This window comes from Aptenodytes patagonicus, chromosome 17 (genome assembly GCF_965638725.1).
Source record: "Aptenodytes patagonicus chromosome 17, bAptPat1.pri.cur, whole genome shotgun sequence".
NCBI lineage: Eukaryota > Metazoa > Chordata > Aves > Sphenisciformes > Spheniscidae > Aptenodytes > Aptenodytes patagonicus.
Genome location: NC_134965.1, coordinates 4,331,968 through 4,343,557, shown reverse-complemented (window position 1 = coordinate 4,343,557; position 11,590 = coordinate 4,331,968). Strand labels below are relative to the sequence as shown.

At 38.9% G+C, this 11,590-nt stretch overlaps 1 protein-coding gene across 1 annotated transcript in view; it reads right to left on the bottom strand.

Annotated features, from left to right (window-relative positions):
• Window positions 1-1,281: 1,281 nt before the first annotated feature.
• Window positions 1,282-11,590, bottom strand: part of ZZEF1 (zinc finger ZZ-type and EF-hand domain containing 1) — a 60,666-nt gene continuing 50,357 nt past the window's right edge. Inside the window, exons 49-55 of the mRNA XM_076354862.1 lie at window positions 11,248-11,391; window positions 10,179-10,347; window positions 8,204-8,302; window positions 7,266-7,431; window positions 5,555-5,705; window positions 4,941-5,012; window positions 1,282-4,447 (exon numbers count right to left, since the gene is read on the bottom strand). Coding sequence (XP_076210977.1) covers window positions 4,373-4,447; window positions 4,941-5,012; window positions 5,555-5,705; window positions 7,266-7,431; window positions 8,204-8,302; window positions 10,179-10,347; window positions 11,248-11,391 — 876 coding nt within the window. The 3' untranslated portion in view covers window positions 1,282-4,372. The remainder of the gene's footprint in view (window positions 4,448-4,940; window positions 5,013-5,554; window positions 5,706-7,265; window positions 7,432-8,203; window positions 8,303-10,178; window positions 10,348-11,247; window positions 11,392-11,590) is intronic.

The following is an 11,590-nucleotide window of genomic DNA, read 5'->3' as shown; positions in this document are numbered from 1 at the left end:
TCCTCTTTACATATATTAATCTGTTTTCCAACATTCTAGTAGCTTTGCCTAAAGACCAGGTCATGCTTTCTATAAGCTCCCGGGGTTGCGGTTGTTGTTTGTCCCCTGAAAGCAAGGTATGACGCTCGTGCGGGTGGCTTCCCCAACACCACTCACTTCTGGTCGCAAGAAACCACATTCATCAATAGGAAGGGAAAATACCGAATCAGATTATTGGGCCTTGCCCTGCCCCAATGTGCCCAGATTTTTGTACCTTCATGGATTTGCAGACGGTCACTCCAGATTTAAAGCGGTGTAAAAGGGCAGGTCTTGCCCTAATGTCTGCAAAGATACAAGACCCACTGGAAACGTTACCTCTGAGCTAGGCTGTGCAAACGCAGGGCATTTGGGCCAGTTCCGTTTTAAGCATAGCGTAGCCTTCTCCTAAAAGTAGGTTAAAAAAAATCACCCATTTGTAAGTTAGCTTTGCAGCCTAATTTTGATCTCTCGGAAGAACAACAGTCTTAATTAACTTGATCTGGAAAACAGTAGTTCCCAAACATTATGGTTGTGACCTCTGTTACAGTCCAATGCCTGGGACCAGACCAAATTTAATAGCAGATTAAACTGAATTGGTTAGATTTATCACCTTGCTTACACCGGCTGAAACCTCAAACCTGGTTGTCTCAGGGAACGGTCCCCACTCTCCCACAACTTCACAATCATGCTATTTATTTGTATTTAATAAAGTTACCTATAAGACCATTCTCTGAGCATGTGGAAACAACTTGCAGCTTTAGGTAAATACAGAAAGATGTTGACTTCCTCACGCTTCCCTGAACAGCCCTTTCCTCGAGCCAAACCCAAGGTAAATAAGCTTTTAAACTAAGCCCATTGGACTAGGTAGGTACAAGCACCTTCGCTGATAACCACCGCCAGTTCGAATCACGAGATACTAAGACAAATCTCAGATTTACATGAGACAGATGTGTGTTTCGGGTCTGAAAGTAAACACAGGCACTGAAACCAATGGATATCCACGGGAAAACGTCATGTTTAGGGTAAGGCCGCTGGAATGTAAACAGCAGGGCTGGAATTTAAGAGACGACTGCAGAAGTATGTATCCTGCATAGTTTGATACAATATCAGATATATACTAACCGCATGAGGAAAAGCGGCAGGCTTGCTTACAGGCATTCAAAATGAAGCTTCGTAAGAAAAACCCTGGATCTCACTGCAAATTCAAGCAGTTAACATCCAGTGAGGAGAGGAGAAAAGCAAACAAAAAAACCAGACACTGTGTTGTACTTTTTTCTTTTTATAGAATTTTTACAATATATTTCTCTTCATTTGCATATTTTACCCACATCTGTAGCTTTCTTTTTACATGTTGAACTGAACTGGAATAAATCTAAAGGTCTGATATATTTTAAACAACTGATAAAAATTGCAAAGTAGTAAACCCGTAAGAAAAGAAATTATAAAACTCTCTTTTTAAAGTGTTTAATGAAAGCAAGTCAAATGTATCATTAGGAACAATATGGTTTGTTTTAAACACATCATAAGTGATTCAGGCAGGACAACTTTTTTTGTTTTTTTTTTTATATTAGGCACATTTTTTTCAGCATACCTGTTTTCCAGACAGTTTTATACTATTCAATAGTATCATCCGCATCCACTTGGAACTGCTGCAGGATTTTCAAAATGTGACTGATCATGAAGATTCATTATTGGTATTCTCTTCCTCTTTCTTTAAAACTATCCGAAGGAGAAGGGAAAAAAAAAAATTAAAAAAAAAAAAAAATCAGTGTTTCTTGTCTCTTAAAAAATCTGTCATGAATGATTGAGTTGTAAGGCAGCAACAGATTCAGTGTCAACTCAGGTCACAGTCCTTCAGTTCCATCTAGTGGGTAGAAATTATATTTAGTGGACACTGTTCCTAGACAGTCCCTTCAGGGCAAGATGACTGACTCACAAGGCCAGTTACTGCTGGTAGAGTAAGTTAAGTGGTACACCTAGTAAGGAACACTGGCCACTCCTGCGTCATCCTTGCAGCCTCATGTCTTCATACAGAAAGCAAAAAGACAGTCCAACAGAAAAAAATGTGAATATGATAGAGCCATGACAGGTTCTATGAATGGTTTATTTACAGTCTTCATCCCTGATGTGAAAAAAGAAAAAAGCCTTCTTTGACTAAAACAGGCAGATCTCAGCAGCATGCTACATGCCTTAGCAAATCAGCCCGTTGCATATCCTTGACTGCTTAGCCATGGATTCACACTGAGGCAGTGAATAGAAAGTCGTACTGCTCAAGAAAAGCAATTTCAAAATGCTCACCTGTCCCATCGATACGACTCCCTAAAGTAGACTTAAGAATGTCTCGTTTTGGTGGAGCAACTCCCCGTTCCCAGAATCTGTTCATGCTATTAGAAAGTGTGAAACGGTTGGTTCCTCAGGGATCTCTCAGACAGCCCTGCAGTGAGACTGCAAACTCAAATACGTTACTCGGATGTGGGAACAAAGTGATCCCTGCATTAGAGATACACCACAACTTTGGTAATTCCCTTCCCATCGTGATCTCATTCAGAAAGGAAGGAGGGCTTTAACCTTCAACTACAATATACTCGAGGAGGGGTTTCAGAGCAGTATCCCTCCGTCTGCTTTCAGTCTTTGATAAATAGTATGCTTTTCCTGAATACTGGCATTCTCATTTGCTAAGAGGGCCGCTCCATTCCTGAAGGCATGGCTTCAGCATAGTGCTTATTGGTCTTCAGTTTTAAGTCTTTCAGGCAGAATAATCACATTCTGATTCAACCTCATCCCCTGAAGAAGCATTCACTTTGCACTCACCTGGCTGAACAGAAGTGAAAACATCTTTAACTACAGCACTAGAGGCCATCCAAAAAAAGGGGATGTATTCCTGCACAGTTCCCTCTCAGAGGGAGATTGGACCACCCTTAAAATTCCAGCCCCAGCTGATAAGACCATCAATTCAGAGGTCATCCCCAAAGCGGTGCTCCTGTGCACGTTGCACACTGCTATTTAGGCACCACTCACCTTTTGGACAAGCAAGGTCAATAAGCATGCTCCCTTCTGACAGAGCCACTGCCTTTATACAACCTGCATCCAGTTACTACTGAAGCTTTTGGTTGCCTTTTTTTCATATCCTAATGTTGAGGTGAGGAAGGGAAGAAGAAAATAATTAGCATAAGAAGTTCTTTGAATTCATACTTGACAAGACCAGCTCTACATACTGTGTAACGGTATACAAAATACACCCCCAAATCCTTCTATGTTCTTTTTAACTCTTTGGAAAGGGAATAACCAGCGTCGTTGAGCAGGAAGAAAGCCAATTTATTTCAGCATAGAAGGTCTGCAATTCATTCCATGTTCACTAAGAGTAATGCAGTTATTGCTCTATAAGAGAAGACTGGATCGATCACTAACCCCCACCCTGAGTGCTGGGAGTCCGCGTTCCCAACATTGCCGAGAGGGACCTCCTAAGCCACTAGTATCGAAATAATTAAAAGAAAGAAGCCTCATGAGTAATTTCTTGTACAGATGTGATCTTTGAGAAACATGTAAGTTCCTCAGTTCTTCGTACTACCACTGCTTTGTGAATGGAGGCCAGCCTTTGCTCTCTGCACTAGAATAATGTACTATTTAGAATAACACACTGGAGATAAATTAAGGTAAGAATAGATGATCCAGCTGATTGAATCAAAGAACAGGAGGAACATTAACCTCTCGCATGAGGATGCTCTGAAACTGGAATCCTTTAACTGCTATGCAAATCACCCAGAATTTGTTTTACAACCTGTTGTTTAGTAAGAATTAAAGTTCTTTTCCTTGGGTAGTAGCCTTCAAAGCAAAAGCAAACATGGCAGGATTCAAGCGTGGACCATTTCTGCATCAGCCCACCAGATTCTGGTTTGCCTATTTCACTTCAATGACATATGACACATGCTGCTGATGGCATCACTCCGAGTTCAGCAGTATTTTCAAAGCTGTCACATTCCATCAATCAAGTTTCCTTGGGAGCAGACGATACCAATGCGGGAGCCTTCCATTCTCATACTTCAGCTACCTTCTTTCGTTTACTTCCTCGGAATAAAAAAAAAAAAAAAATATTGTTCGGTTTACTCTAACATGCTACAATATGTGCATACATAACTGTAGGCGACGCGTGAGTTACTTCAAGATGTGCTTTTTCATTGAAGTGCGCTTTTACTTTTACAAATTCTACATCAAGGTGGAAGGAAGGAAGGAAGGCAGGCTGCAGAGTGCTCATACACTGAAGCTGAAGGAACTTTTCCTGAACGGAGTTAAGATGTTCGTTCCAACATCCTATGGACAAACTACTTTATCCCATGCACTCCGGCCTGAGCCAGTATTAAACATTCCAGAAACTTGTTGATTTGTTCGGATAGTTAATGGCAAGGCTGATAGCAGCAATGTTTTTCAGGGCCTAGAAGAGAGAAGGAAAAACAAAGTCACGTCAAAGATTCTCCTCAATCCAAAACTGTAAAGAAATCCTTGTATGAAATTAAACAGAAATAGATAAATAACCATCCTGCTTCTACCTGGTCATCTCCTGGTAGCGCAGTAATTGTCATGCATCCAGGCAGTTTCAGCAAGGCAACTGCATTTCCAGTTGCTGAAAGGCCAGCCCCCTTCCCATTTCCATGTTTTGGCAGTTGAGAGGTCAATTGGGTAAAACAGATATACCCGATTACACCCAACAGGCACTTTGTGGCACCTCATCCGACTGTTAAAGGAGAACAGCATTTGTGCGTATTTCATTCACAAATTTCAGAGGCCTGTCACGGTATCGTAAAGCCCAAGTACATTCATATCATCTATTTTATAAAACTCCACTGGGCAATCAGATATCACTATTATCTCTGTCTGCCAGAAAAGTATCACAAAACCACGTCTCTGGGGTTGTGCAATCTTATTACCTGTGCTGTGCAGCGATGAAGATGATCTTCAGTGTTTAAGGCAAGCAAATACTCCTGTAGAGATCCAAGCTCCTGCAGCCAGAAAGCGTTCAATGAACACCAACGTTTCTACCAAAGATATCATCCTACTAATTGACATTAAAATGCTGATCATTACAGCAGTCCCCAAGAAACAAAGGTATCAGAGCTACACACAAGACTCTCCTGCATAGAACACAGTTTGCGACCATAGAAATCAGTTCATTACAGACTGTTCATACGTAATGTTCAAAATCAACTCAAGGAAAACCACAAATACCTTTAAATTAATTATTAAATCAGCATTCCTCTCAGAATAAAAAGTGGCTTTAGGGCCTACTGCCTTGATCGCACATGGAAGAGTCATGACTATTACTTAAGGTCCCACGATGGAGAACACAACGGTATGCCCCTCTATTAGAATTTGCTACCAGACTCCACAAGAGAAAGCTGTTAATGTTTCTGAAGCATTTAATGTTTCTAAAGCTCTGATGAACGTTGCCAAGATGAAGGAAAACTGCATTTAGTTTAACACTGAACTACGTATCATTCCCAGCACTGGGGAGAGGAGGGATACAAATACAGGAACTGCTTACGGTAACTCTGTTTTCTGTAACAAAGAAGAGTTCTGCAAGTGCACGATGAAGAGGAAGGAGAATACCGGGCTTGGTCATGTCATGACACAAGTTATTTTCCATATGGGTGAAAAGCTGCCAAAGTGGCTTCAACAATGTGAGGTCACAGTCCCTGAAAAAAAGTAATTTAAATGAAATAGTGATGAAATAGTGAGTAACCATGATCTTATGTCTGTTTCTGGGGGGGGGGAACAAACAAACAACAAATTTAAGAGAACAAAAACATACAGTTTTGACAGATGTATAAATGAAGGAAGAAACACAAGAAGTATTTTAAAATCTGAATTCGGTCAGGTGTTTCAGCACAATGAATTTCATTCTGAATCAGTGAAGTGGAGAAAACCTCATATCCATGAATGTCTAAATGACTTTTCTAAAACTGAGTGGCCTCCTGAAATGAGGACTTTACAATAACTATATACATCACTTTGCTAAATGCTCTAGCTCCACTGCTTGAAATTACACACTGAACTACAGCACTGACCAGGTGATGCCCTTATATAGGGCAGACAGACAAAAATTGATATATAGCTTTACAAACAATTCCAACCCTGCCTCCCTCCTACTCCTGAGTTAAAGCTAGCTAACCCAAATGTCACTTATCATACAGATAGGATGACAAATATCATTCAGTAGAGGGGAGAAGGGGGAAACTCAATTTCAGAATCTATCATCAGATTAACACAAGAAAAATATTAAATATTATAAGCACAGCAGAGACTTGATCTTTTAGCAATTCAATTTGTTGTCCACATGACAAAGCAGACATTTTCTGATGAAAAAGACTAAGGGAACTTGAAAAAACAATAAATCCGTGATTACAAGCAATACCAAAATCAGTTTTTCAGACTTGGATGCAGATCAGTGAATTTACATTTGAATTTGAATCTAGAATTTAAAGTGAGTCAAGCAACGGTTTTATGTAATTGTCCATTTTTATTACTATATGTGAATATACTTTTTGACTTCTCTTTATCAAAGTAAGCTAGTAGGATGCTGTTATTTTCATGATTTTGCTTGGTCTGAACTGGAAGGACATAACAGAGATAAGTGTCAGCGTGCCAGCATTGTCGTCTTTGTTTCCAGCATTTCTATTGAGTTAATGTGACTATACACATTTGCAAAACACTATAAAAGCTCAACATTTTTTTGAACGTGTATTTTCATAAGAAATACCCATGTCATACATACTTAAGCATTAGCACACCTATCCCTTCTAAAACTCAATTACAGGCTTAGTGGTACAACTAAAAATAATAATTTAAAAGTTATTTACTTCATAGAGAATCAGATCATCGTTTCACCAGTTTATTATTCCATCTTCACCTTAATTCTGAAGTACAACTAATACAAAGAGAATAAATTTCTAGAAAATTAATTGAAATCTATTTTTTGTCCTGTTTTGGGGTGATATTTTTTTCTTTACAACAACATTTGCATTCATTGGACCTTTTTTAAAAGCCAAGAAAGAAGAGAAAATGTTTAAAAAAAAAAAAAAACAACAAAACTTACAATAAGTTTCTGCTATCAAGGCACTGTGAATTTTATCCAAAAGGCAAATTAAGAATATCTACTTCAAATCATGGTTTTCTGGCTTCAAAATAATATCAGCTTAGTCACTTTTTCTTCTACCCTTTGCCTTTTCGTGTACAACATAGAGCAGTGCACTTACCTCTGGGCGCTGCACTGCACTATCTTCAAGAGCAAGTGGATAGCCTTCAAACGCTGGTGACCGGTCTGACGGCATGCTACCCCGACCTGCCATTCCCAGATTTTGGCCAGTGGGAGGTGAGGAAGTACCCTTTCCTCAGACAGCATCTGCTTTAGAATTTCAAACCCTGGGGGGAAAAAAAAAAAATTCACACAGCTGTTACTTTTGTAGGGACCCATTCTGTTCATATATTCAGTTTTCTCTTCTCCATATACTAAGTAGTGCTCTGGCAAGCAAGAAAAATAGAAGAAAGATACCAAACAAAAATCTGAGATAATTCTAGATTACATCCTGACATCGCAAGTCTTTTCTGGAACAAAACTTAGATAAAAATTAGAAAGAATCCTACCCGAAATTAAAGTTTTGCCCAAGTAAGGCAAACAAAACACAGGTCCTCACTATTATGTGATATGCAGTAGAGTTTTGCTGATTGCAAGTCATCCACCAGCTTCAATTTTGTTAAAAATATTTAAGCTCTAAAATAAACTAACAAAACCTTTCATGCTATATCTAGAAATTAGATCCAGAAGCAGCCTATTTTAATGGATAATTACTTTTTAAAAACACAATTACAATTATTTCTGTTTCCAATTACGGCACCTTGGAGTGTTTACTAAATCCTGTGTGTAATTACTGTCATATGATGAGACTTTGAATACAAATAACATAATTGTTATCTCCAAGCCTCCGTGAAGATTTGGTATTTCTAGCATAAAGACACAGCAAATAACAGACATCAGTCAAGTTTCAACTTGAACAAAACTAATCACGTTATTTCCAAAACATTGGAGAAAGCGAAATTCTAAGTTAAAAAAAAAAAAGGATGACCACAAGTCTGTCAAAACTCAGCAAAATACCTCCAAAAGTAGTTTTTCGGGTACATTCTGAACAGTGCTTACCTGTCTGAAACCTTCCAAGATGACCTGCTGTCACTGTAAACTTATAACCCCACTCCGTGTTACTCATGTCAGAAGTAAATCGGTAATAGAGTGTGTCTCCTGTGTACAAGGGAAGGAAGAAAACCCAGCGTTACTACCTTCTGAGTCAATTTTGCTATCACAAACACAATTCAAATGAAAAGCCTGTCATTAAAATAAATTAATCCTAGATACTGTCATTCAAGAGAGGTGATCTTTTACTTTTTGGTGATTGTGAAATGCACAAAACAGTATGATAAACAGGAGGCTGAAGCAAAATGCAGAATGGTTTCCACTGTATAAAAATACTTGCAAGGATAATAACTCTTACATTTTTGTCAACTACGTAGAACAAGAGGGAGTTAAAGAAACTATACTGTACACAATTAAACTTCACTTTTCCAATTGTGTTATGGATCAGTTATGATTTATGAAAAAAGAACCTCTACATAAGCAGCCAAGTTCACAGTCCATTGTTAAAAAAGAAAAATGTGGAAGTAAAGTTGCACTGCTCTTTCAGGTCAGAAAATTAAATTGCACACTTTTGCTCTAGGGAACAAAATTGTTAAACTTAACCACTTAAAAGTAGAAAAACTATCAAAATATTTGGCCATTTTATCATCAGGCAGTGGAACATTCAGGAAGTTCTTGTCACTGTAGTATCTACAGCTTCACAGAGATAAACACTGGTAGTTAGCTGTAATGCTCAACAAAGCATATCCTTCCCTATTGTGCTCTGTAGTATCAGATCTGGTTAAAACTTAAGTTTCCTTCAGTTCCATGAAAAATCCTATCACCCTGGGACAAACACGCTATTTCTTACTGGGAAGCAGAATTTTCAAAATTTCAAGTGGAAGACAAATTTTGAAAACATTTGTTAGGACTAAAAAAAAAAAAAAATTCCAAAAAACTGTTCCCCTTTTCATCACAAAATGGAGCAATTGCTCTGTCCTACTCCTAGGAGTCTTGAGAAAGCCCTGCCATCAAAGGAAAAGCCCAGAAGCCTTCAAATGCCTGGTTTCAGCTAAAGCCTGCTGAGTGAAATCAAGAGCCTTAATCCGGAGAGCCTTGGCTGGAAATGAAGTTTAACAAGGTGAAACTCAAGTTTCACAGCCGAGGCTGCTCCGAAACAATGGGCCTCAAAGTTCAGTTTCTTGGCAAACCTCTGCAACTATTTGAGAAAAGGAGGACAGAAAGAAGTTCATAAAAATCCAGAATATTTCTACAGAGCACACATTTGTGTCTAACTAGCACCTTGTAACCCAAACTGCTTTGCTAAGAAGGTTCCTAAATCTATTTACAGTTACCGACAGTACATGAAGTCAAAAGCTCCCTGCAATGCCGCAGCGCTCAGTGGGTTAAAACAACTTTACATAAGAAGCATGGGACCGTGCAGTCCTTTTGCTACTGTGTTATCAAAAACGTGCTTAGAGAATACAGACTGAAGTTGTCAGTCAAATGACTGACTTTTTTTCAGCTATGCTCTGTGGCAACGACTGGAGACGAGGCATCGGCACACGCTATTTGCTCTGAGCACTAGTATAGCACAGAGACAAGCGATAAGCCTATCTGTTTTGGTTTTTATTTTTTTAAATGTGCTTCCTGTGGAAAGTAAGACAAGGCAGAAACAATGTAAGTGAATATCGTGCAGAACAAGGACTGTGTTGGAACAGAATCAAGATCAAAATTTGTTTCCAGTAGCTAAGTGCATGCTTTGACCGAGGCGTGGAAAAAAAAGGTCAACTACCAGAACAACAGATAAGCTTACTTTTAAGAAACAAATGCAAGAGCAGCACGTCAGAGCACAGACTGGGACAAGAAAAGGATTTTTTTTCCCCACACACACACATTCTCAGGAACATCCGCATTTAACTGTCATCTTTCAGTAGTTTCTCTCAAGAGTCCTGGATACCAGCGATATCCTATACATTTGCACTTAAAAACACTGCATATTCACCTGGAAGCTCAAAATCATTCCATTTCTGTGGAGATCCACTGAAGCTGTGCCGATCCTGCTGGAAATCACTGCTGCTGGACATGAGCAACTCATCACAGCCTTCTTCTGTATTACACTGGGAGTCAAATTTGATTGAGAGGTAGATAGCACCGGGAATGTGAACTTTATCCTGAGAAATAAACACACGATCTTTGTATACTGTCATACCATATTACCAAGAAGCTACTTTAACTTTCACCACACAAACAAGGGAGATACAACAAATATTACATCATCTCCATGGGGAAAAAAAAAATTCTTTGTTATTCTTATCGGGAACTAATTTAACAAAAGTAAAACATGGCCTATTGTTTGCATTAGTTGTTAAGAGTGTAAAAATTAATTGCCAGCAATGCTTTGCTTTTTTAAAAGTGGTAATCATTGCTGATATTGATCTCCTTGCGAGAACCTAAAGGTTTATACACATTTTAAAAATAAAAATCAGAAGAGTCAGAGCTGCAGGGAAAAAAAAAATCCCAAGACTGCCCAGAGGCAGTAATTACTTACCAAACTGTATTAGGAAAATGCTTTCAAACAATACCAAGAAAAGAAAATCAGAAACTGTTTGTGTCAGGAGAAGATAGCCTAAACTGAGAAATACAAGAAAAAAAGACTCCACTCCTAGCTTTCACCTAAGAGCGCAAGGAAGTAACAGGCCAGCTGAAACAGACCTTTGGATGAAAGGGTAGAAATATTTACTCATTAAGGCCCTGAAACCAGTTAAGTATATGATCTGCTTCAAACACATGTAATAAAAACATTTAAGTTATGCACTTTTCACATGATTGAATTAGGACTACATTAAAGTGCCTTATTGAACATATTTCGTTACAGGGCAAGGCCTCAGTCATCTGGCATCAGCATCTTCAAAAGCAAGACTGAATAGGTTATTTCACAGGTGCTTCAGGCACAGAAGTCCCACGGGTACACACGTGAACATTGTGAGACTTCTGCTCCAACCACCTTGACGTTTTTCAACTAGCCTTGAAGTCATGCAAATCCACTGCACTGCAATACATGTATAACTTGCCTCAAAATTAGTATTGTTGTTATAAGGATGTTTAGATTCACGCATCTGGACTGCCATTCCGGGTTCCTCCATGAACTGGCAAGCTGTCAGTGCCATTGTTCCCAGCATGCTCTCATTGCACCCATGCAGTACTTTCTGTAGAATCTGGGGAGGAGCAACACATCATGTAAATACAATTTGCTATCAAAACAGGATTTACAAACTTACATGCTGATGACTGACACAAGAGTCATTTCTAGCCACACAGTATTTCAGAAGAGAGAATCGAGCTACTAGCAAGAAACAAGACAAATTCACAAATGATGTCTACAAGTGTCATCTCCATAAGGGCAGAAGATTTTAC